The 26,853-nt window shown below is 41.9% G+C and overlaps 1 protein-coding gene across 2 annotated transcripts in view; it reads left to right on the top strand.

Moving 5' to 3' along the window:
* The first annotated feature begins 3,359 nt into the window (after positions 1–3,359).
* PRELID2 (PRELI domain containing 2) overlaps positions 3,360–26,853 on the top strand; it is an 85,201-nt gene continuing 61,707 nt past the window's right edge. Inside the window, exons 1-5 of one of the 2 annotated variants that reach the window (XM_060143897.1) lie at positions 3,360–3,497; positions 17,251–17,308; positions 20,177–20,250; positions 20,803–20,826; positions 21,781–21,941. In XM_060143897.1, coding sequence (XP_059999880.1) covers positions 3,423–3,497; positions 17,251–17,308; positions 20,177–20,250; positions 20,803–20,826; positions 21,781–21,941 — 392 coding nt within the window. In that variant the 5' untranslated portion in view covers positions 3,360–3,422. The remainder of the gene's footprint in view (positions 3,498–17,250; positions 17,309–20,176; positions 20,251–20,802; positions 20,827–21,780; positions 21,942–26,853) is intronic. The other variant, XM_060143899.1, reaches the window with a different exon arrangement.

The raw sequence follows: 26,853 nt of genomic DNA, 5'->3' as shown, positions 1-26,853 counted from the left end.
GTGAGAGGGCAAGGAGAGAAGGTCAGGGCTGAAGCTCTCCATCCACTTAAATCTCACAGTATTTATAAAGGGCCAATCATCCATTCTTTCCATCCAAATGTATTGGATGTTCTTCTACTGGGCCTTGCCTTGAAGATACAAAGATGAGTCTGGTATCTTAAAGGTCAAATAAGGTCATGAACTTGTGAGGTTGGCCCCCAAATTTCCAAACTCGAGTCCCTGACTGGTTAAGCCACTCAATTTCAAAGCAAAGGAAATTTGTTTCACAGCCCCTTTCTCTTCCTTGGGACACAGTGAGTAAGTTGTGCAAACTGGCTGTGATTCTGAGCCACAAGACTGCTTGGAGGTGGCCTCCCTTGTCAAGCCCGGCACCCCTTTTCACCTTCAGAGTGCTCTGATGTCCTTGGAATGGGCAGGTAGTGTTTGTTCTTACACAAGGCAGTTGGCCAGCCAGCCCAAGTAGAGCCAACAGGTGCTGGGTCCTTTAATCTTTCAGGACACAACCTTGGCCTTTTGTGGCTGGTTAATCAGGAGTGGGTGAGCAGCTGTCCAAGGATACATTCTGGAAGAAATCGGTGGTCCGGGTGGAGCGTGGGCACAGGGTCCAGTCTGGTAGGAGCTTCTCTTTCACACCCAGTATCCAGCTGCTGTCTGGTTGCAGAGGCAGATTAGAGACACCGTCAACTCCACAAGTAAATTATCTCTCCTTTGTAGGCCTGTGTAATTCCCCAGGCACATTGGTGTTTGTTCTTTTCCTGTAAGGATGGGTTGGTGATATAGTAGAGTTGCTTTATACATACATTCAACATGTAATGGCTTTGGTGCCTAACTCTCCACCCCACTTCTCATTCAGTATTTCAAGGTAATGCAGCCCATAGGTTTAGTAAGGTGGGGATTAAGAATTAACTAGTGGGTTTAGCAACTTGGTCCTTGGTGACCTTGACAGCAGTAAGTTCAGTGGAGTGCCAGGGGCCTGAACTGGCTGGAATGGGTTCAAGAGATTATAAGAAAAAAATGGAGCAGAGAGTTGAAATAGAGCTGGAAGAAGATATGGGGTTAAGAGTAGATTTTTTTTTTTTTAAGATGGAAGAAATCACAGTGTACTTGTATGCTGGTTGTAATGATCCAGTAGAGGCAAAACTGATGATTCAAAAAAGAGGGAGTGGTTATGGCTTGAGATGTCCTTGAACCAGAAAGAGGACAAAGAACTTTTAGGGATGTGGTAGAGCTGTGTAGGGGAGGAAAAAGTTTTCCTTGACCCTCTTAGAGTCCCTGGCTAGATGTGAAAATTAAACTGACAAAGACAGATTAACAGGAGAAAAGCATACACATTTACTTCCTGTAAGTTTTATAAGTGACATGGGAGCCTTCATCAGGAAATGAAGACCTGAAGAAATGGTTAAACCTAAGTGTTTTTATTCTAGGTTTGATGAAGAGTGGGCAGTTGTGGAGAAATATGATAGGACAAAGGGTACGAGGTAAGTGTAACAAACTGGGGGAAACTTGGCAAGACCTGTTTGTTCGGATTCTTCCTGGTGACCCTTCTTCCTGGAAATAAAGATGCTTCTTTCCTCCGGGTATAGAGGGGCACCTGTTAGAAGAGGGTCTTATGACCTGCTTCAGGGGAGAAGGGTGGGGGACAGCCAGAGAAATCTTCCTGCTTCTGCTGTTTTCTCAGACTCCTTCAGCTTAAAATATCCTATATGCTAAGGTGCATGTTTTGGGCTACTGTGTTCTGAACCTCATCAGCTGGTTGTTAAACACAACTGTAATTAAATATTAAATTATATAAATTTACTATTAAATAAACACTATTTTAAAAGGTAATAGATATCCAAAAAGCTTCCCTTCCTAACTTCATTACTACCTTTACCATGGTCTGTGTTCTTGCAGTTATGTCTATCGTGAGTGGGTGGTGGAAATGACACCATGCTGGTCATTTCAAATTGGCCGTGGTGGGAGTATTTACACCACAAAAATTGCAGCCATTAGACATCAGGGCCTTGTTTGGTTTGTTTTTTAAAGGAGAGCTGTTTGTTAACCATCTGCAGCCCATGCCTGGCTTTGGTGGACAAGTGGAGAGATTGGCCCTCAACTAAGTGGCAATAGTTTGTCCACAAGAACAGGAGAGAAGGCAGGGCATTTGGACAGGTGGGTAGATAGGTGTGGTAGAGAGATGTTTCCTATTTACTAAGGGAAAAAGGAAGCAAGGTAATCACCTGAGAATAAGGCTGGGGAGGGAGGTGTTGGAGGTTTGAAGAGAGAGGAGCCTGGGACAGTAAGTGGGTTAGAGAAATGCAGTGTTTTTGTCTAAGCACCATTAAAAAGGCCCCTTGAGGTTGGTGGTTATGAATCTAAAGAGAGGCCTGGGTGTATAGTTTTCCTCCAGGCCCTTTCGGTGGCTTGGGTGAGGCAGTAAGTGGAGAGCTGGATTTTTCCAAGGCTAGGGTTTTGCCAGTCCAGTAGGACTATGTGTAAGCGAGATTATAAACTTATAAATGAAAAAGCCACCACTTCAAAGACCTCCCTTATTTATCCGAGCTAAAATCATGCGGCCTGTAACTTTGACCTATTATCCTGCTGCTTTTTCTATTTTGTGTTAAATCATCTGACAGCAGGGACTGTGCTTTCCTTACTGCGGAATCCAGTGCCTACCACAGTGCTTGGCACATAGTAGGTGCTCAGGAAGTAACATGTTGGATAAATTATCGGATTAATGGATTCACTTGCTTGCTCCATGGTGTTTAACCTTTCATGAGCGTAGGATTTCCTTATGGAGTCAGATGCAGATACGTGCAATTTTTAAGTACTTGAGATGCAACCTAAAGCCTCAGAGGCAGCTGCCCGGGTAGTGTGAGTAATGCAGTTGTTGGTCTTTGTCACACAGGACTCGGCAACACGAGGAGGTTTATATTACAATCCCTAAACTTGGAGGGAGGGTAGTTTATGTATTTATTATTACTGTTTTTTAGTGCTGCCAATAGCGGCTTAAGGCTCCAGGAGAGGTGATGACAAAAGCCCCTGCGGCAAGGTCCAAGCCTCCAAGGAACTGTGCCGCGGCTCCCGGGCGGATACTTGGGTCCATAGGCGTGGTCGGGGGCGTGGCGTGGCCAGGACGAGGCGTGGCCGTCGCGGGAAGGGCGGGGCCGGGGCCGGGGCCGGGCCGCCCCAGGCGCCTCCAGCCGATACCGCCAGGGGCCCCGGCACCTCCCGCGCCCGCCGCCCGACGGGACGCTGGCGGAAGGGGGCGGGGGCGTGACCGACTGTCTGGTTCTCTGTACAATAAAGTTTAGAAAGCTTGAAGAAGGAGGAGAAAAAAACCTCCCACGCCCCTTCGGCTACTCTGGCGCGGACGCCTGCGGCCCGGCACATACAGAGCTCCAGCAGCAGTGTGCTCGCGGAGGCGTGGCAGGCGCGCCGGAATGGGAGTCACCGTGGACGTGCACGAGGTGTTCAAGTACCCCTTCGAGCAGGTGGTCGCCAGCTTCCTGCGAAAGGTATTCACCCAGCTCCGTCTCGGCCGGGGCTCGCATTCTCCCGCGCTGCCCCGGTGGCCCAGCGGTCTGCGCTCCGGGCAGCGGGCGCCCGCAGCTCCCCTCACCCCTCTGCCCGCTTGGAGGTCCACACCCACGGTCGGTCTCCCCTTCCAACTGCGGGTTTCGCCTCTGGGATGTGCTGGGCGAGGGCGGGGGTGGATTTCCTTGAGAGCTCCCCCACCAGGATGAGGGAAAGGCTCCGTGCGCGGCAACACGTTCACACCCTGCCCCAGCTGGAGGGGGAGTCGCGGAGAACCCCAGTTCTGGAGCCCCGGTGAGGCTGCACGGGGCTTCTCCATCTCTCTAGTACATCATTGACTCCTTCAAAGCTAGTGGAGGCTGTGGAAGCCGTCAGCTACCACCTCACCACTTTCTCTTTCATTAACAGCTTGGGACTTTGGGCAGTCCCCATGCCCTACTTTTGTAATATGTAAAATGGGAAAAATAATAGTAACAACTCAGGAGTTGTGAGGATTCAAGTGAAATAATTCCCGTAAAGTGCTTATCACAGTGACTGATGCTTGCTAAGTTCTTTAAAATATATTGTTGTTGTTTGTGCTGCTATAACTGTACACCCTAGCCTCAATATTCAGTGGCCCTCTTTATCTCAAGGGCTGCTCCTGGGACTGTGGCTCGTAACAGTAGAATGGGAAATTTCTTTCTAGTCTGGTTCTGCCTTTAGTTAGTTCACTTGATGGCCTTGGTCAAGGGTCATTTTCTCTCTAGGCTTCAGTTTCTGCATCTAAGATGTGTCCACTTAAAAAAAACGCACAACCGAAAAGTTGAGAATTATGTTTTATTGGGCAGACTTGCTGAGGACTTAAGCCTGGATACAGCCTCTGAGATAGCTCCTTGGGGCTGGTCTGAGGAGGTAAGGGAGGGGCCAGGATATATAGGAGTTCAAACAAAAAAAAGGATAGTTGACCATCCAAAGATTACTGCTAATTAAAGAAAACGGGACATCTCAAGTTAATGAAATTAGTGTTTTTCTGTGTATGGAACAATGCAAGAGTCTGGGTTCATTGAAATTCATTTGATAAGTGCCTTAACTATCTAGGACCTGTTTTACTCTGTCCTGAATCCCCTCAGGGTGCACCGCTGGGGATGGCTGCAGAGGCTGAAGGACTTATGGCCACAACATCGTTGGTTCACTGAAATGGCAAGTGACATTTTTTGTCCACAGATGAGTGTTGTATCAGATCTTCTTTCGGCTTTCACGATCTTGAGGAAGATTTGCAAGAATTGTAATTTGCCTTGGACAGCTGCCACCGGCAGTGCTCCCGGTGTGCCACCTGGAAGCCGGGAGATGCATTGTTTTAAGTGATAAGACCTGACCTCCATTAGAGGATGCACTTGGGGGCCCAGGTCACAAAGGAGTGAGTAGGACCCTGGTTAACATGATGTTGCCATGGAGGCCTTTTTGGCGGGGGAATGTCAGCTGGTTAATATTGTTAATTATCTCCTGTATGTAGTACCTGGTACCTACTAGGTGCTCAGTACAAGTCTGATGAATGATGAATGAATAAATGAATTACAGATGTGCTGTAGACTTTGCCTTAGGCTAGACTTCTGGGTCCTAAAGAGAAAAAGCCAACACCCCATTTTTGTTTTAGGGCTGGCACTTTGGAGTGTGGATTCTCCAGTGTCACTGCCCCTTTGGAAAGCCTTTCTGGATTGTCCTCATCAGGAGGCAATCTCTGCCTTGTCAGAGCTGGAGGGACACTTTGGGCCTCAGTGACCGTCTTCTACAGTGTTGGGTAGTTACTACTGCATGTATCTTTTCCCTCATTAGACTCTAACCTTCCTCGGGGTAGGTCTCACTCCTGAAGAAGCACGTAGCACAGTGCCAAGCTCTCATTTAGAGAGTACTTGGCATGTGTCAAGCTTCTGGGCTAAATGCTTTTCTTTCATTCAGCAGGTGTTTAGAGACACTTTGTGTGCCAGGCTCCGTGCTGGGTGTAGGGCACCACAGACAGACTCTCTTCTCATGGAGCTGATGGTCTCTGGTGGGTGAGACTGACATTAATCAATGATTAACAAGTGAACACGTAACTCCAGCTGATGATGTGTATTTACACAGGGAAAGTTCACAGTGCTGTGAAGTCCCGGAGGGTGGCATTAGGGAAGACTTCTTCGAGAAAGTGACATTTGTGAAGTGATGGCTGAAACGTGAGACGAGTTTCCTAGGCCAGCGGGGCGGGGGAGGAAGTGCTGTCATACATTATCGTTTTTACTCCTCCCAGCAGCTTCAGGAATTAGTTATGATTGACTTCCATTCCATGGTCTGGAGAAACTGCGGTTCAGATTCCAAGTTCCCACAGCTAGCAAGTGGGAGAGCCAGGATTTCAACACATCTGACTCTCAGCTCACACCCCCGAATCGCCAGGCTGTGCTGCCTTGCACATAATAGACACTCAGCTAATCACTGAGGGAATACAGTGCTGTAGAGTCTACTTCGTGTGCTCTTTATCCAGTCTCAGTTTCCTTTTGCCTGCAGTCTTCTCTCAGGGTTTATTCATCTCCATCCGGTTGTGCCTGGTCTAAGGGTATAGCTTTGAAGGTGCGAGGGTGAGAAAATACATTGTTTTGGTTATCTGCTGTGTAACAGATCACCCTAGTGATTTAGTGGCCTAAACCAATGGTAAGCTTTTGATGGAAAGCTTTTAATGCTCACATTTCTACGAGTTGACTGGGCTCAGGTTTGCAGTTTTTAGGTGCCATGTGTTATAGCTGAGGTCGCTTCTATAGCTGGGTTCAGTTAGGATCTGGAAGAGTTTTTTTTTTTTTTTCTGCGGTACGCGGGCCTCTCACTGCTGTGGCCTCTCCCGTTGCGGAGCACAGGCTCCGGACGCGCAGGCTCAGCAGCCATGGCTCACGGGCCCAGCCGCTCCGCGGCATGTGGGATCTTCCCGGACCGGGGCACGAACCCGCGTCCACTGCATCGGCAGGCGGACTCTCAACCACTGTGCCACCAGGGAAGCCCTGGAAGAGTTCTTATACAATACTTAGCAAAGTGCCTGGCACATAGTAAAAACTGAGGAGGACATTTTGGAAGGTAAGGCTAGGGAAAGTGGAGGAGAACATTTGCAGAAAAGGTCTAGGGGTGGGACAGTGTTATCTCTATGGACATTACACTTGCATTCTTTCTATTCACAAGGTAGTCCTTCAGAGATCCCTGGATGGGGCTATGTGACTGTCTCTAGGATGTCAGTAAATTCAGTTGCTCTGAGAATTTTCACCTTATTTTACATTATTCATTCTTTTTTCTTTTCTTTTCTCTCTCTCTCTTTTTTTTTTTGGCTGCGCGGCATGCGGGATCTTAGTTGCCTGACCAGGGATCAAACCTGTGCCCCCTGCAGTAGAAGCGAGGAGTCTTAACCACTGGACCACCAGGGAGGTCCCCACCTTACATTATTTAAAGCCATGAACTGGAAGTCAGTAGACCTGGATCCCAATCATTGTGCTTCCTTCATTAAAAGCAGTTTTGAGGTGACCTTGGGAAACAGTTTTCACCAGCCTATACTGTGCCCTTGAGCAAATTAGAAAGGGGCATCATCTAGGTGGTCTACACCCATAAGCTCACAGTAAGTGGGGCTAGTGGGAGGTGTATGGGGCTACTTAGGCAAGTTAGAAAAACGTGCTCCTTCTTCTACTAGGTGCCCAATGGCCTGCTTGACTGGAAAACCTTGTGCAGTGAGCAACATGCACAACCTTATGAGACAACCCTACTGTCTTAATTTCTTATCTGTGAAATGATATGCTATGTACCCTACCAGTTTCCCAGGATTGTTGTGAGTTTCAGATGTGTAACAGTTTGACAAGCATATGTTTCTTTTAAAGCATAAGGTAGTAAGAATGATCCTTTTGGCAAAATACCTTTTATTTTTCTTTTAGTCTTTTTGTATTTTTTTTTTATTCAAAGGAAAGCACTTGGCAGAAGGGACAATCGTAGGATCTCTGGGAAGCATTTAATCTGATTTTGCACAATGGTATGTTTGAAGGTGCTACAGCACTGAGGAAGTTCTATTTTAAATAGAGTCTACTGATCTCTGGCTTTTGGTATGTTAGGGCTTGCCTTCCAAGTTATAATATCCTGCTATTTTTAAAACCTGAGGAATGTTTGCTCTTCTTACACCTGCCTGTTGGATACTACAGGCAAAATATTAGCTACATGCTTTCAAAGCTAAGTGGCACCTTGAAAGCAAACACCACAATACTCTTTGTTCGTGGAGTGCAATGTTTCTCGTTGAACTCTTCATGGAGGAGTGCTGTGAAAACCAAAATGGTTTATTCATAAGATGCTAAACTGTACTTTCCATGAACTACAGTGTCAGTGCTCTTGACAGTGTGTTTTGGTTTCTTTCTTTGAATGACTCTTAGCTTTCTAGTTCTCATCGTTTATAGCTGTTTCCTTCCTTCTACTTAAAACCATCTGCAAAGAGAACACACTGTTGCATAGATGGATATAGCAGCTGATAGGCTTACTCATCTCTGGAAGCTAACATGGGTCCGTTTAATGGGCTTGCCTTGCATGAGCTGGATTCCTAGATTTTCTAAAAATTTCTTCCTAAAAGATTTCCTAAATTTTGTCTACCTGAAATTTAAAGTCATACAAAAGGCCATTATGTGGCCTGGAGTTTTCTTGTTTATTCTTAAATGAGGCCAGAGAAGCTACAGTTTTTCTTACCATAGAGTTGTTCAGGTTGATTTTCTTGTTATGCTGTAGGTAAAAGAGTCACTGTGAATAGAGTGTAAGCTTCATGGGTGGAGATTTTATCATCTGTTCCTGATGTATCTCAAGTATCCAAAGAGATCCTGGAACATAGTAGGGACTCAGCAAATCCTTATTGAATGAATGAGTGAAATACTCTCTTCAGGATTTAGCCTTATGTAATTTCAGACCGAAGCCCGTGTGGATTCAGTAATATGTCCTTACTTTGGGTACTGTAATCAAATGGACAGATTAAAATAATTTCTTTGCTTCAACACAGTGGCCTCGGATTTTATTCATTCTAGCCACAAGCTTGATGTTGTGAACAAAATGGTTTGAATGTTTACCCTTAAACTCAGAAAGAGGATTTATGAATGGCTGTTTCCGTTTAGAGTAGAAAGTTGATTGCGTAATTAATAATGTTTCCATTTCTGATCCTATTTTTTCTTCCTTGCATATCTGACACGTGTGTGGAACATCTCTCCCTACAGAGCTCCTGAAATATTGGGAGTGGACCTGTATTTCCAAAATAAGTGATTTGAAAATGATAGGCCTGGGTTAGCATAATGGTTATTTATCTTTTTGTTCACACTCTAATAGTCTTTCTTCACTTTTGTCTTCCTATCCTCAATTCTACTAGAAAATTAGGCGCAACGGGAAGAAGGTGAAGACAGGAAGAGCGTGGGCTCTGACATCAGCCAGGTGTCGGGGTGCTTCTAGTTGTGTGAGTTTGGGCAAGTCAGTTCATTTTTCTTTGCCTCAGTTTTATCATCTGCATAATATTAATAATATCTTCTGGAGTTGTTGGGAGAAAGTAAGTTGGATGATGCACACAGTTGCATACAATATACATAGTTTAATGTCACCACACAGTAGGTGCTTTAGTACTTGTTTAAAACAAGTACTTTTAAAGTACTTGTTAAAAATCGTTATAGTAATACTAACAGAAATAATTTATGACATGTAAATCCATGAACTTGAAAATAAAAAGCTGAGAGAAGTAGTCTGCAGAAATCTTTTTAACTTGGAGTAATTAAAGGGAGAGTAAGCATATTTGAATTATGACTTTTTTTTTTTTTTTTTTTTTTGTGGTACGCGGGCCTCTCACTGTTGTGGCCTCTCCCGTTGCGGAGCACAGGCTCCGGACGTGCAGGCTCAGTGGCCATGGCTCACGGGCCCTCCCGCTCCGTGGCATGTGGGATTTTCCCGGACCGGGACACGAACCTGTGTCCCCTGCATCAGCAGGCGGACTCTCAACCACTGCGCCACCAGGGAAGCCCTGAATTATGACTTATTTTTAAAATGTCATTTAAATAATATTAAAGCATACTTGGTGAGTTACCTAGTAGAGGTTGTGGCTTAATCAGTGCCTGAAAGATAGGAAGATTTTAACTATCAAAGTATAGTAGTTAAACATTCATTATATTTCTCCTAATAGAAATCCACAATAGATCTGTGTATCATTTGGCCCTTGGGAGATGAAAAGCTAAATAAAACATAGCCCTGGCCTCAAGGAGCTCACTGTCAAAGGGGACAAAGGGAAATAAATTAATTTTTGTGATAAGTGCCTTCTCAGGGGCATATCACAGACATACATTGTGGCGCAAGATTCATGTTTTAATTATAAATCTGTAAGAGCTTTTAGAGTACTTAGAGTTTGTTGCCTTTTTTAAAAGTAAGTATTCTCTCTATTCTCTTCTCCAATGTGGCGCTTTCCCTAATGCTAGTGGGCAGGGATGTGTCAAGGAGTCCTTGTCGTATCTTCTACAAATTCTGCAATGGTAAAGCATGAGCTTGTGAGGTTTTACTAGTCTAGGAAAATAAGAAATATCTTCTAGTAATTTTTGAGTAATCATTTAAATATATCTGAATTGCAGATGGACACTAATAGTATACTTAATACGACACCACAGTAAGTTACAAGATAAAGACTGAAGTCTTGAAAGTAAGTTTTCAAAAATATTGAGTCATTTTTTAGTAGCAAAACCAGTAAGGTGCCAGGTGTTACACTTTACATAAAATTATTTCCTTGAATTCCTATAACAGCTCTTTGAGGTAGATTTTTTTGTTTTGTTTTGTTTTTGTTTTTCTAATTTTACAGATGAGAAAACTGTGACTGACTGAGATAATTTGCCAGAGACTCCCATAGACCTCAACTGAGGTCTCTTAGATTCTAAAACTCATTCTGTTTCCCAGACTGTCTTTATTTTACTTTCATTTATTTCTTAACTTTTCATTTAGAAATAATTTGACTTACAAAATGTTGCAGAAACAGACAGAAAATTCATGTCCTTAATTTCCTCAAACCACTATATAATTTTTAAAATCAGGGAATTAACACTGATACCGTGTTAACTGTCCTATAAACATTATTCAAATTTTGGCACTTGTTTACTAATACGATTTTTTTTTAGTCTAGGATTCAATCCAGGATCCCACATTACATTTAGTTGTTGTATCTTAGTCTCCTCTTCAGTTCCTTAGTGCTTTCTGGACCATGGTGCTTTCCAAGAGTACTGATTAGTTACTTTGTAGACTTTGTAACTTTAAATGCATTGGGTTTGTGTATGCATTTTTTTAAAAAAATAGATCTTTATTGGAATATAATTGTTTTACAATACTGTGTTAGTTTCTGTTGCACACCAGAGTGAATCAGCCATACGCATACATATGTCCCCATACGCCCTCCTTCTTGAGCCTCCCTCCCATCCTCCTTGTCCCACCCCTCTAAGTCATCGCAAAGCACCAAGCTGATCTCCCTGAGCTGTGCTGCTGCTTCCCACTAGCTATCTATTTTACATTCAGTAGTGTACATATGTCCATGCTACTCTCACTTTACCCCAGCTTCCCCCTCCCTGCCTCCGTGTCCTCAAGTCCATTCTCTATGTCTACGTCTTTATTCCTGCCCTGCAGCTGTGCTCATCAGTATCATTTATTTATTTATTTTTTTAAGATTTCATGTATATGTGTTAGCATACAGTATTTGTTTTTCTCTTCCTGACTTACTTCACTCTGTATGACAGACTCTAGGTCCATCCATCTCACTACAAATAACTCAGTTTCCTTTCTTTTTATGGCTAATATTCCATTGTATATATGTGCCACATCTTTATCCATTCATCTGTCGATGGACATTTAGGTTGGTTCCATGTCTTGGCTATTGTAAATAGTGCTGCATTTAATGTTTAGGGAAGAGGATTTTCCTTGGTGTCACAATTGTATGAATGATTCTTTTTAATAAACTTCATTATGTCATTGCCAATTATTGGGACATTTTGGTATGAATGAGCGTGAAGTGACGTTGAGTGGCCTTTGTTTACAATCATAACTTGTCCCAGCAGAAGGGCCTTTGAGGATCATCTGGTGGTCTACCACCCGGGCTTCACGGATGGCAGCATCACAGTCTGCACATCTTGCCTCCTTGTCCTTTGTTTCTTCTACTTCATCCTCCTACTGCGAAGGCCAACGAACAGCCATTCAAAATGTCTGTTGACTTAAATGTGTTTAGTCTTTGACATTTTGACTCATCATTTGGTCTTGGTATAAAGTCAACTTTGCTTTTCTTTTAAGATAGGCAATAGTATGTAGCTCATAAAGGGAATTTGGCACAGCTCGCAGTGATTTCTCTGTGTAGTTAAATGCCATATCTCTTTTCAACAGCTCCATCCCTTTGTGTGTACATGTTTGGCATCAGCCTGGGTAGCAGAGATTCCCTTAATGCTTATAAAACTGATATGTTAATATACCAGACTTACTTTAGGTCTCCTTGGCCTTCTTTGAAGGACTAATACAGATATATCAGCTTCCTCGTGCTCTCTTGGATAATGCCAGTTGGAAGTTGGTAAACAATGGCTTCTTTGGAGGTCATTGACTTTTTTGGTGGGAGTATTATAAAAGGCAGGCATAGACTTCTGAGCTTTTTGGAAAGTTGTGTCTTTCTTTTTTTTTTTTTTTTTTTTTTTGCGGTACGCGGGCCTCTCACTGTTGTGGCCTCTCCCGTTGCAGAGCACAGCCTCCGGACGCGCAGGCTCAGCGGCCTAGCCGCTCCGCGGCATGAGGGATCTTCCCAGACTGGGGCACGAACCCGTGTCCCCTGCATTGGCAGGCGGACTCTCAACCACTGCGCCACAAGGGAAGCCCCTTTCTTTTTTTTAAAATATTAATTATTTATTTATTTGGCTGCACGAGGTCGTAGTTGCGGCATGCATGCGGGATCTAGTTCCCTGACCAGAGATCGAACCCTGGGCCCCTGCATAGGGAGTTTGGAGTCTTAACCACTGGACCACCGAAGTCCTGGAAAGTTGATATGTTAATAACTCATTACTCTCTTAAGAGTCGGCGTTATGAAAGCTTATTATATTTTCCCCCTATAAATAAGAAACGTAAATATACCCTATCTTCATGGATCTACCCCCAGAAATATACTGAATGTTATTCCTGTAGTTAGATGGACTCTGTTTCTTGACCTCTCACTCTTCACAGCTATGTATTTGTTTTAATGTGTATTTTGTTTTTTACCCATTATTTTGAAATTTTTGGCCTCTTGCCTTTTAATATGTAAAACACATGAAAGCAAGGTATATGACAGTGTAGGAGAGTCTATGTTTTACTCTTGTTAGACTGTTACATACATATAATATAAGCAGTGATATTTGCAACACATTTATGTCTTGGGGAAAGGGAAGGGATTAGTTTATACATTCTGTGAAGAATGTAAAAATTATAAGTAAATTCAGAATGAACTCAAATATACCTTGAAAAATCCCTTGTGTCACCCAGAAAGTATGGCAAATGTGCAGAGCCCTGTGCAGTAATTATTAGCCACTGCAGTTTGTGGTCCACTGATTGAGGTCCAAGGATGGCAAGGGTTTTTGGTAGATATTTGGGTCATCAGTCCACTTTGCTTCCATGAAAGCCACTAGTGTGGAGCGGGGACCGGAAGATCCCAGGGTTGCCCTGCTTGTGTACAGGTCTTATGTCATTATGTTTTTAACATGGAGACTCCTTATTTTAACACTTGTAAGAGATTTACTCATTTTGAGGAGGACAAAATGAGATAATACATATGGTGACCTCTAATACGGCACTCTGCACGGGCAAAGTAGATGTGCAATTAAGTCTTTGATGGGCTTGATCCTGATCTAGCTTAACCCTTTCCACTGTCACACTGTGTTTGTACAGGTGTCCAGAAAAACCCGGTCACCTGCTTCCTGTCTTCCCAATTGGCATTCCTGGTGGTGACCCTCTCTGAGCAGCCTTCCCTCTCTCGACCCCTTATTCGCTGACTTCAGATACATTTTTGTGAATTCAATCATGAATATTCAAGTTACCACAATATGGTGTCAGAAAATTTTGAGTAATGCCAGGTAGGGGGCGCCTCAGCACAATAAATCTTTATTTTAAAAAAAGTTAAAATAGATGCCTTTCATGTCATGGTATTTAGCTATTGTAAATAAACCTCTGATTTCTTTTTCCATTCTCGTATGGAAGGAGACTCGAGGCTCGCGTCTCTTCAACTCCAAAAGTAGTTGCATAGGAAAATGCCTTGAATCTTGCAGATGAGTTTACTGGAGTGAATAGCTTAGGACTTCTTGTGTTTGGCTGAGGCAACTTCCGTTCTACTTTGTAATTTGCAAGAATTGTGGAATGAGTAACCCTTAAGTATTTTACAATGGTTCCTCTTCATGATTTCCCAAGCCCCTGTTATCCCTTAGTCTGATTTATTTTCGCCTTATATATTTTATTTTTTGTTTTTCTGACTAACGTGTAAACTCTCTAAGAGGCTACAATTTTGTTTGTTTCATTACTCTGTCCCTAGTGCCTGGAACGGTGCCTAGGTAGTCGGAAAACTGTTAAGTGGAGAATAGTTCACTATTATTTAAATCGATACCCTTCACCCTAATAAGCAGATATTAAAGTTATATAAAAGCGTGAGTAAAGCATTTGAGTTTATAATCTTTAGGAATTTCACTGATAACTTTGTGAAGTAATCAGAACTTGGGAACTTTTTATCATTAGCCTTCTCTGGTGATTATGTTTCCAACCTCTTTCATAATTTAGTTCAGTCATCTTCCTACAGCATATTTACAATATTCAGTCAGTCAGGATGTATTGATGAATATAATAAAATGAGTAAAATAGAACTGTAGTAGAGGCAATATTCTCATACTCTCATTTTACCTTAGTATAAAAGTTCTGATTTCTATACACACACACACACAATAAAAATTAAAGGCATCTGTGTGAGTCTCAGATGTCTCCCTCACTTCAAGGGTGTTGTGTAAGTGAAGCCCCCTTGCTGAGGGACAGAACAGCTAAACCTGACCCCCTGTGATGGACGTTATCTTCAAAAAAATACTGAAGGTTAAACTTCAAGAAAACAAGCGTCGTAATTCTGAGCATTTTTTTCTGGAGCAAACATGAATGAATGAATACATAAATATTTAAACAGCCATGTTGGGAAATTCCTTGGCAGTCCAGTGGTTAGGACTTGGTGCTTTCACTGCTGGGGCCTGGGTTTGATCCCTGGTCGGGGAACTAAGATCATAAAAGCCGAACGTGTGGCCACAAACAAACAAACAAAAAGGCAAGTTGTTGATTTGTTATCAAGATTGCAGCTGCCCGGATGGGAGTGTGACTGGCAGAGTTTACGGCATGGGGTGTGATGTGGTGTTGAGGATGCCAAGGACTGAGCCCACTGCTCACTTCATAGATTGGTTCCCCTGGTCCTCGAAGGGAGTAAGGTTTAGTTTCCACATTGGTCCCGGAGGTCAGCAAGGTTTATCTTCCAGATTGTTCATTCATTCGGCAAATATTCACTGAGTGCCTGCTATGTGCCAGACACTGTGCTGGCTGGTGGAGATACAGAATTCCTGCTCTTGCAGAGTCTGTGTTCTTGTCCCAGGTCTTTTGGGGCCACAGATATCTGTAACAATGTGTGAAAGTGATGGATCCTTTTCCCTGAAAAATCAGTCACTCAGTCAACCTCTTATACAAACTGATGCATGCAGACACAGAGCTGCCGTGGGGTGGGGAAGAGCCTTGCTCGCTGAGTTTTGTAGACCATTTCCTGGGTTCAGAAGGCTTAAAGCTCAAGCTTACCAAGTGGAGGGCCCTGTCTCCGCCCCCCCCCCCCCCCCCCCCCCGCCCCGCCGAGCCTGTTCGCTGCTCTCATCTCCCCCTCAGCACCTTACGGTGTTTTGGGTAAGACTTCCCTGTGATTTTCCTTTCCTGTTAGATCGCATGATGAAGCAGTAAACCTCTGGGAATAGAGCCTGACAGGCGCTCAGCAGGCCTGGTCAGCAGCCTGCTTGTCCTCTGGCTTTGAGGACTTCTACTGTCTGAGTCTCTTTTTGCATCTGAGCAGTGCAAAGGGTGGGGTTTGAGTGACTGAGGTGTTTGAGGGTAGGTTAGGTGGGCAGGCCTTGAAGGCAAAAGAAAGTATCTGTGGCTGAATTACAGTCTTGATGCTCATTAACTGGGGGATTTTGAGCAAATGACTTAGTTTATCCAAGCTTAATTTCTCACAAGTGAAAGGGAAAAAAAAAACCCAGAATGTAACTCATGGAATAGTTTTGCGAATTAAACTGAAATAATATATTAAACTGCCTAGGACAAAAATGGTAGCTATTATCAGTTTTTTTTTTGCCATAAATTTATTTTTGGCTGTGTTGGGTCTTCGTTGCTGCGCGCAACCTTTCTAGTTGTGGCGAGCAGGGGCTACTCTTCGTTGTGGTGCACGCGCGGGCTTCTCATTGCGGTGGCTTCTCTTGTTGCGGAGCACGGGCTCTAGGCACGCGGGCTCGGTAGTTGTGGCGCACGGGCTTAGTTGCTCCGTGGCATGTGCGATCTTCCCGGACCAGGGCTCAAACCCATGTCCCCTGCATTGGCAGGTGGATCTTTTTTTTTTCTTCTTTCTTATTAATTAATTAATTTATTTTTGGCAGCGTTGGGTCTTCGTTGCTGCTTGTGGGCTTTCTTTTTAGTTGCGATGAGCGGGGGCTACTCGTCATTGCCGTGCGCAGGCTTCTCATTGCGGTGGCCTCTCTTGTCGCAGAGCACCGGCTCTAGACACACAGGCTCTAGAGTGCAGGCTCAGTAGTTGTGGCGCACGGGCCTAGCTGCTCTGCAGCATGTGGGATCTTCCTGAACGAGGGCACGAACCCGTGTCCCCTGCATTGGCAGGCGGATTCCTAACCACTGCGCCACCGGGGAAGCCCTGTCAGCTTTTTATTAACATGAAATTGCGTTTCAGGGGAATTTAATCAATAAATAAACTTATTTTTTTTGTATTTTTTTCTTTATTGAAATATAGTTGTTGATTTACAGTGCTGTACCAGTTTCTTCTGTACAGCAGAGTGACTCACCATACACATATATACATAAATAAACTATTGAGCACCTGGCACAGACTCCTTCTGTGATTATATTCCTGTGATGCTGACCCAGCCACCAGGCAATAGTAAAGGACAATAGTGAAGGAATTCACTATGTATTGATACTAGGCCTGATTTAATTTTGTGGCTCTACCACTAACCAGCTGGGTGACCCTAAGCTTTCTGATTTTATTTAGTTTCCATTTAGTTTCTGAAAGATGGGATAATGATATCCCATGACCCAATCACAACAGAGAGGCTGATTTTAGAAAAGATCATGCAAGTAAAGCATTCAACACAGTGCCTCATACAAAGAACACGCTTGATTTACGTAAGGCTGGTTCAATATTAATAGTATTATTTATTAATTAGCTTAACCTAATCTCCCCGTCTCCATCCAGAGCTAGGTTGACTCCAAAGAAGGTTTCTCCTGATTTCATACAGGTCCAGTTGATGACAGCATCTACTTACCTATTCCAAACTAGTAAAATTAAGACTCTTGATTGAAAACTGGCCTTAGAGATTGCTTGGATAATATTTACTGTTTCTGCAAATAACTGGTTACTGTGAAGTAATTCACTTTGGTAAAAAAAAGAATGGTAATTTTTCTTTATGTGTTTTCATTTAGTATCCAAACCCCATGGATAAAAATGTCATCTCTGTAAAAATTGTGGAGGAAAAAAAAGGTAAGTGCTACTGATCTTTGTAAAGATGTGTGTCTTTGTGTGTGTGTGTGGCCTGTTATATATATACATATTTTTTTGCGGTACGCGGGCCTCTCACTGTTGTGGCCTCTCCCGTTGTGGAGCACAGGCTCTGGACACGCAGGCTCAGAGGCCATGGCTCACGGGCCCAGCCGCTCCGCGGCATGTGGGATCTTCCCGGACTGGGGCACGAACTCGTGTCCCCTGCATCGGCAGGTGGACTCTCAACCACTGCGCCACCAGGGAAGCCCTGGCCTGTTATATTTTAAACAGGTATATTAACAGGTATAGTTCTGTATTTGAGGCGACTGATAGAAAAGAGCACCCGGCATTTCCAGCAGTAGAAGGCTTGCCTTATGCTCTTGTCACTTTCTCCATTAAGAATTGATGACAGCTGTGACAGTTTACATTTTTGAACACTTAATGTGTGCCAGGCACTCTTACTTTTATTAACTTAATCCTCAGAACAATGAGGTCACATGGCTATGTCTCTTGATATATTCGTATATCATTTTATAGATGGCAAAATAGATATTACTAATAGCACGTATATGAGCTGTGACTGTAAAATGATTGGATTATGGAATCAAAACTGCTTAACAATATGGTTCAGTATTGACTAGAATAGGGCTTGACAAATTATGCTTGTGTTGCCTGTTGTAAATAAAGTTTTATTGGCACACAGCTATGCCCATTTGTTTATGTATTATCTGTGCTTACTTCCTTATCACAACAATAGAGTTGTGGTAACAGAGACTGTATGGCCCACAAAACCTAAAATATTAATATTTACCATCTGGCGCTTTACAGAAGATGTTTACTGATCCTTGGACTGGAGCGTAGGAGTCTTTCCTGTTCTCTGTCATTTACATCTCCGGTAGAAGCGTTTTCACTGTCAGTGTTTGAACTCGAGAGCTGGCAATGAAGGAAGGTATAATGATGCACATCATCAATGTGTAAACCTTTGAAGACACCCAGGCTCGGTCTACCATGCTCTTGAACCTTCTGAGAAAACGTATGAGATGTTCATTTCGTGACCCTGAGCCATTCTCTCTGTTTGGTGAAGAGAGAACTGTCTTTGCGAGGGTATTTCCTGCACTCCCATAACTCTGTAAATATGATTAAAAGCCGTTTTCTCAGGTACCTGCACTCGTAGGAGAAAGGTTTTATATGGCATTAGAAAAGTCTGATTTCAGGTCCTGATTTTGTTATTATCTGCATGAACTAACTTCTTGGAGGCTCTATTTCTTCATCTGTTAAATGGGAAAATAATAACAAACTGCCTTTAGGTTGTTGAGAAGATCAAATGATAGAACAATGTGCATATTTCTAAGTGGTTAATTATAATTTCTACCACTGACAGGGGCATCTTTGCCTCCGGGAGTGGCTCATCCATTTTCGTTACGTGTACTGCAGACATTGGATGAGATGGCCAAAGGCATGCCAGTAGGCAGAGGAGGTGAACCCATTTCTACCCTACCAACAACTTCTGGGCACTCAGGGTGTTTGCACCAAGGTTCAGGGCTGTTATAGCCAGAGCTTTGAGAAACTGTAGGAACATGCTGAGTCACAGTAATTCACAGAGCAAAAGACAACACTTCAGAGTTTATATTTTTCTCTGATTTGGTTTCCTTTTTTTCTCAACTCACATTTATTGTTTCTTTTTTTATGTCCCTAGTGCTATTCTGTAAACTTCTTTCCAAAACAAAATAGTTCCAGCCACAGGGGGTCTGCTCCCCTACGAGAGAAGAGTATGCCCAATATAATTAATAAAAGGTTTATTCAAAAAGAGTCATGTACCAAAATGTTCATTGCAGCTTTATTTACAGTAACCCGGAGATGGAAACAACCTAAGTGTCCATCATCAGATGAATGGATAAAGAAGATGTGGCACATATATACAATGGAATATTACTCAGCCATAAAAAGAAACGAAATTGAGTTATTTGTAGTGAGGTGGATGGACCTAGAGTCTGTCATACAGAGTGAAGTAAGTCAGAAAGAGAAAGACAAATACCGTATGCTAACACATGTATATGGAATTTAAGAAAAAAAAATGTCATGAAGAACCTGGGGATAAGACAGGAATAAAGACACAGACCTACTAGAGAATAGACTTGAGGATATAGGGAGCGGGAAGGGTAAGCTGTGGCAAAGCGAGAGAGAAGCATGGACATATATACACTACCAAACGTAAAATAGATAGCTAGTGGGAAGCAGCCGCATAGCACAGGGAGATTAGCTTGGTGCTTTGTGACCGCCTAGAGGGGTGGGATAGGGAGGGTGGGAGGGAGGGAGACACAAGAGGGAAGAGATACGGGAACATATGTATATGTATAGCTGATTCACTTTGTTATAAAGCAGAAACTAACACACCATTGTAAAGCAATTATACTCCAATAAAGGTGTAAAAAAAAAAAAAAGTTTAAATTTGTAGCCAGAAACCTGTGCTTGAAAACATGTTTGGTGCAGAAGGTGGCAGAATCAGATTCCCAATCGTTTTGTTAAAACAGTCTCTTCGTTGGAGCTGAGCAGGGGGCTCACTGGCCATGGCCATTGGAGTGTTGACATTGATAGTCCTGAGCAGTGAACGATTTACGATTCTTTTGTCCTTGAATTTAGAATGTGCAGTGTGAGTGGCTAGCTATTTTATCCTTATTCCTTGCTCACAGATATTTGCAGGGATTTGGCCCAGAAAAGTGGTCAGGGATGCTGGGTTTTGAGTTAAATATTTTCTCTGGGAATTCTACATACCGAAAATTGAGATTGACATTAAAAGTTTTATTGACATTAAAACAAGAATACATTTCCGTCAGTTCTTTTTTGAGTGTAAAAATTTTGTGTTTCTAGATGTGTCAACAGGGATCATCTATAGAAAGAGGATTGCAGTCTGTCAAAATGTGGTTCCAGAAATTTTAAGGAAGGTAAATTCATTTCAAAATTTAATCAGATTTGGTGTAACGTTGGGTGTTTTCCAAATATTCATGGAAAGAGATAGCATTTTCTGATGTGAAGGAGTGTTAGAACTTCCCCAGTTCTCCTACCTCAGAGCCCTTCTAAGGAAGAAATCTGTCTCCTGTCCAACCTCAGTTTTGACAGGTGCTACCAGAGAGAGTTTTTTTCCTGTCTGTTCTGTCTCTTTTGTGGAGGGCTCTTAGTGTACATAGAGATGGGCAACAATTATTTTAAAAGATACTTTGGACATTTTGCATGAAGTGGCCATCTTTTCTAATCTGTCCATGGTTAGATATGACTCTTAGGTAAGAATGATCAGAAGTGGGCAGATGGTAAGTATTAACTTCAGTAAGGAAGAGAAAAGCTTCAGTTTCCATTTTACTGTCAGTAAGAATGGTTTTGAGAGTATAGTGTTTTCAGCACCCTCTGTAAGTCTTTTTGTGTGTGTTTCTGTAAAGTAATGGTATTGATGATGAAATCTTCATGATAGCAAATTGTTTTCTCTCTTTGAAATCCTTGAGCACTCTGGTGATTGTTGGAAAAAGGTGAGTGAAATTTTTAATCACATTGCTTTAACCGTAGAGGGATTATTGACAAGAGTCCTTTTAGAATCATTAGGAAATAGAGGAGAGTGTCTTGCTGCGTACTTTTAAAAATGTCTCCGTCTTTTCAACCTGGAAGTGATCCTGTGTGTGATATAAAACCCAGTGGGGCTCCTGCCGGTTAGCTTGCAAATTGCTTTGCTGTGCTGTATGTAGAAAACATGGCAGCTTCCATCACTTTCTTATCATGAATTAAGACTCTGTTGCTTTCTTTAGTGGAAAGAAGGCTGATATGACAATGAAAATGAACTTTCTTTTATTTTCCAGATAATAATATGTTGCAGTATGTGCAGCAAATTATTGCTGGCTTTTTCCCCAGAGTGTGTACCCTGCCTTTGCCCTGTATACATGCTTTGCATCTATTATTTAAAAAGGCATTCAACTTTGTCTTGTATCTCCATTCTTAAATAATTTAAGAACACCCTGACTTGTACAATTCTGCCTTTGTAGCTTTGCATGTTTCCTCCACCTAGGAAAGCATACATTTCTAGATATTGGGCAGAGTTTAAAATGAAGAAAATATTTTATCTGATACTGTCCTGCATGTGAGCCCATAAGTGGGCCCAATTAGAATCCGTCAATTTAAGAAGGCCATAACCAGCCCTAGAGGAGACACGAAGGAGGCTGATGCTTTGCTTAGTGTTTAGCAGTTAGGGGAATCAGGCCAGGGACTCTACAGGCTGTGTAAATCCTGGGCCATTTGCATGTCCTTACCAACATTTAGTAAGGTCACAGTGTGTTTGATTATCAAGGACTTACCGCCATTGGTGAGTCGTCATCCCTATATCAGGATCACTTGTCCTCTTAATTCCCTAAGACTAAAAGCAACTCTGGACACAGTCCTTATGTAGCTTGTTCCTCCTAAATTCAGAAAACCGTCTTCTGTCTTTTGGACAGGTGAACATTTTAAAGGTACCTAATGTCCAGTTAGAAGAGGAATCATGGTTCAATCCTCAGGAAAGGAACATGGCTATAAAGAGTCACTGCCTTACGTGGACACAATATGCATCCATGAAGGAAGAGTCTGTCTTCCGGGAAAGTATAGAAAATCCAAATTGGTAAGATCACCTGTGTGTGTGTGTGTGTGTGTGTGTGTGTGTGTGTGTGTGTGTGTGCGCGCGCGCGTGCGCGCGCGCATGTAGGTTGGGTGCAGAGAAGCACAAATGAGCACGCATATTAAAAAGCTATGATTCCATACTTATAACCTCTGTTTACAACTCACATAAATTATATACTATTAATTTTTAATCACACAAGTAATCAGTAAATAGATTTCCCTTTGGGGGAAAAATGACAGCCCAACTCCTTTCTGACTGTCCTATCCAATTTGGTGCCTTTTTGCCTTCTCCAGAGGCAGTGAGTGTTATCAGTGTATTGAGTATTCTTCCAGACCTTTAAGAGATACCTTTAGATACTCATAGAACCTGTATAGTATGGTTTTGATTATCTTTTTTACATACATGCTTTCATTCTGTGTAAATCATTGTACACTTATCTTTTTTGTTTAGTAGAATGTTTCTAAACTTTATCCAGTTGATGTCTGTAAAATCTAGCTTATTCCTTTGAACTGCTGCATAGTGTTCAATCCTATCATTATACTACATTCTATTTAGCTCTCTTCCTTTTGGACAGATGTTCAGATGGTTTCTAGTTACTCTTATATATGTAAGCAGTACTGTAATATTTGTGAAGCGTACGATCCTTGTATATTCTATATGTGAATGTTTCTCTAAAGGAGAATTGATTTTGTTATTGAAATATAGTTGACATACAGTATTATGTTGAAGGAGGATTTTTAGTTGTCAGGTTTATTGAGTTATTATTTACATACAAAATTTATTCTTCTTAGTGTACAATTCAATGAGTTTTGGCAAACACACACATATACAGTTGTGTAACCATTGCCACAATCAAGCTACAGAACACTTCAGGTAGATTTTAAAGAGCTATATGCCGGGATAATTCCATGAGGAAAGAGTGTTCTTTTCAACAAATGGTGCTGGTACAATTGCATATCCACATTCAAAAGAACGAAGATGGACCTCTATCTCACACCAAATACAAAATTAACTCAAAATGGATCAAAGAACTAAATGAAAGAGTTAAGACTATAAAACTCTTAGGAAAAAACATAGGTGTAAGTCTATGCGATCTTGGATAAGGCAGTAGTTTCTTAGATATGACACCAAAAGCCCAAGCAACAAAAGAAAAAAATAGGTAAAATTGACTTCATCAAAATGAAAAACTTTTGTGCTTCAAAGGACACAGTCAAGAAGGTGAAAAGACAGCCCAACAAATGGGAGAAACTATTTGCAAACTGTATAACTGATAAGGGTTTAGTATCCAGCATATGTAAAGGACTGTTACAACTCAGTAATAAAAAGACAACCCAATTAATAAATGGGCAAGGCATTGAGTAGATATTTATCCAGAAAGGTATACAGATGACCAATAAGTACATGAAAAGATGCTCTACATCTTTAGTGTTTAGGAAAATGCAAATTGAAACCACATTGAGATACCGCTTCAAACCTGCCAGGATGGCTGTAATAAAAAAGAGACACAGTAACAAGCGTTGGAAAGGATGTGGAGAAATTGGAACCCTCGCACACTGCTGGTGGGAATGTAAATGGTGCAGCTGCTGTGGAAAACGGTTTTTCAGTGCCTCAAACAGCAATTCTACATTGTATTGAAAAAATCCACAAAAATATGCAGGAATGTTCATAGCCCCATTATTTGTAATAGGCAGAATGTGGAAACAAGCCAAATGTCCTTCATCTGATGAATATATAACCAAATGTGGTATATCCATACAATGGAATATTATTCAGCCATAAAAAGAAATGGAGTAATGATTCATGTTACAATGTGGATGAAGCTTGAACACACTGTTTTCAGCGAAAGAAGCCAGTTACAAAAGACCATATATTGTTTGAGTCAGTTGATTTGAAATGTCCGTAACAGGCAGATCCATAGGGACAGAAAGTAGATTAGTGGTTGCCATGGGCAAGGAGGATAGGAGAAGAGGGAGTGAACTGCTGATGGGTATGGAATTTCTCTTTGGGGTGATGAAAATATCCTGGAACTAGCGTTGATGGTTGCACACCTCTGAAAATACTAAGACCACTGAACTGTATACCTTAAAGGGGTGAATTTCATGGTATATGAATTATTCCTCGATAAAAGAAAGTTATGTGGCTGGTTCTCAGGACATGCATCTTTTAAGTTTATACAGATTCTGTCACCAATATATTAATAAGTTAATTTACACTCTCAGCAGCAGCACATGAAAGCTCATTTCCTACAATATTGCCAGGACTTAATATTAACATACCTTTTTATTTTTGCCAGTGTAATGGGTGAGAATGATTAATTCCTTTGAAATAGGTTTACAAACAAAAGCAAACTATAACAAGCACCACATGTTAATAGTGATTATTGCTGTGAACTGTGATTTCAGAGGATAATTTACTGTATGTTTTTCTGTTCTATATGGTTTGAGATTTTTATTTACCTGTCATTTTAAGGGAAATAAAGCCCTCAAACCCAAATAACTAAAAATCAGAAATCTAAAATCCGTCTGAAGCCCCCTCACTTGTTCAAATCATTTCTGCTCCCCATAATTTTGGTCCTATAGTGATAATTCTAGAATGTTCCAGCAGCACACTGGGTGAGTATGAATGCCAAGTCTTATTAGCGTCTGAGGTAGGCTTGCTCTGAACCACCCACTAGCTTTTTTCTTCTTAGTCTCCCACATGTCAAGAGCTTCACATAGAACATAGATGTTTAGGATTAACTATAAAAGTCGTGGGTAAAGAATAGAGCTTTTTTTCTTCTTTTTTTGTAGAAGTAGTAAAAGGACAGAATTGGCTGATTTTATGCAAAAAGCACAGAAGTCTTTCATATACCTCATTTTAGCCTCATTTTATCAGCTACCTGGGCTGTCGGCTGGTCTGAAAAGCAGTACTAAACCTTCATCAGTTCTTTGTAAAATAGTAACTGTCCTGGAGAATCTAAGAAAATGTCCTGCAGGACCTTTTTCCATTGTGTGTTTTTAAAACTATTTTTTAAATAGTCATTCTGATTTTGGAAAAAATGTTAAATGTATCTTGTAAAAAACACTAAATTCAGGGAAAAAAGAAGCAATTTTCATCATCTAACAATAGTGTCTGTTTACATAAGTTTCTTGGTCCAATCCTAATGGCATTTAGATTGTTTCTGAATTTTTCGCTATTATGAAGAATGCTGTGATGAGATCCCTATGATTGCATATTTCCTCACTTATTCAATGACCTTTTAAGGTCGATGGGACAGGTGGGATTTCTGGGTCAATTCAAAGGTTATGTGCATTTTATATTTTGATGCATATTACCAGATTCCTCTGTAAAAAAGTTCGACCAACTACACCTTTTCCTTTCTTTGGTTTGTTATGTTCCTGTCCTCTGCAAAACACTCTCTTTTTAATGATTGACACAGCAGGCCAGTATTTATTGACTCCTATTATGTCAAGGTCAAAGCTAGATCCTTCACCTGAGGTGTTTTGAAGCTAAGGTTAAATAACTTACCCAATATGTGACCCCACCTTGAGCAAAGTGGTGACACAGGAATATGGACATTTTTAAAGGATGGACTGAATCTCAAGCTGTAGGTTGCTTTGGATTCCAGGTTATGGAGAATGGGTTTTGTTCTTCTGGCAACAAGCAGTCACACAAAGGTTTCTGAGCAGGGGATGAGGTAATGACAGCTGTGATTTAGGCTCTGGGAAACTTATGTTTTCTTAGGTCTTGACATGGATTTAGAAAGGCATTTTAGGTGGACATTCTAAATGAGTGGGGAATCTTGGGGGGACATGAAAGAAAGGACCCATTATTATTTCCATTCCCCTCCTTTGCAGGGAATGTGAGAGTAAGGGCTATCCACTGCACCCAGAAGAGGAAATATGGACAATCTTTTTTTAAAGAAAAAAAAATGCTGTCACGGCTGCTGAGTCTAAAATTAGACCTTCAAGCTGTGTGTTGGTTAGCAGGTGTGGATGTGTGACGGGAAACAAGATGTCATTCTGTCCCTGTGCGTGACCCGTCGGCTCAGTGCAGGGATGGCCTGAAATGGGTTTCCCGTAGAATCTGGCCAAGCCTTGATCTGTGTCTCTTTACTAGATCCAGTTTTGGCTTTCTGCTGACGTCTCTGCAGTTGTGGCACCTTCTTGGGCAGGAGCTCCTTCGGTCTTTCTCTGTCTGTGTATCACACAGCTGGGTATTTCTAATGTGCTTTCTTCCTTTATTAACTTCATTGGGCATTTTTTCTCTGCAGTTTTTATGGAATGGAGTTTATATCCTTTTCAGAAGCTAGAGTGATGTGATGTTTTGCACTCATCTCAAATTTTCCAGAGTCCAGCTTGGCACTCCATGCCTCAGAGACGTCCTCCTATACTAGTTCTGTCCCTTCTCCTATACCCATCAGGCCACCTTCCACAGCAAATTACAGACACCCTGACTCAGGTGATTCCAGCCATCACTTATTTATGTTTACTAGGTGCCAGCCTCTGTTCTAAGTGCTTGATATATGTATGTATTTGTGTATATATGAGTTTATATATATAAATTCATTTAATTCTCATAGCAACCCTATGAGGTTGGAACTATGATTATGCCCATTTTACAACTTGAGGCTTAGAGAAGTTAAGTAACTTATACTAGCTAAGATGGCCAGTAAGTGTCAGAGTCAGATTCAAACCCCAGGTGGTTTGGCTGCAGAATCTATGCTGCTGGCAATGACGCTGTCCTTCGTCTTAGTAAGGAGCTCTATTTTCTCATAACCAAGTGGGGTACAGTTTCATAGTTGTTCTTTCGGCTCCACCTTTCCCTGTGTATCCAATTTTTTTTCAAGTTTGTTTAGCTCATGGCTGCCAGCAGCAGCTAGGGTAGCACACATACTTGTCCTCATTTAGTGAGGGAAAGAGACCTGTGAGAG

The sequence above is a fragment of the Lagenorhynchus albirostris genome, chromosome 3 (genome assembly GCF_949774975.1).
Source record: "Lagenorhynchus albirostris chromosome 3, mLagAlb1.1, whole genome shotgun sequence".
Lineage (NCBI taxonomy): Eukaryota > Metazoa > Chordata > Mammalia > Artiodactyla > Delphinidae > Lagenorhynchus > Lagenorhynchus albirostris.
This window is presented reverse-complemented; position numbering and strand designations above follow the sequence as displayed.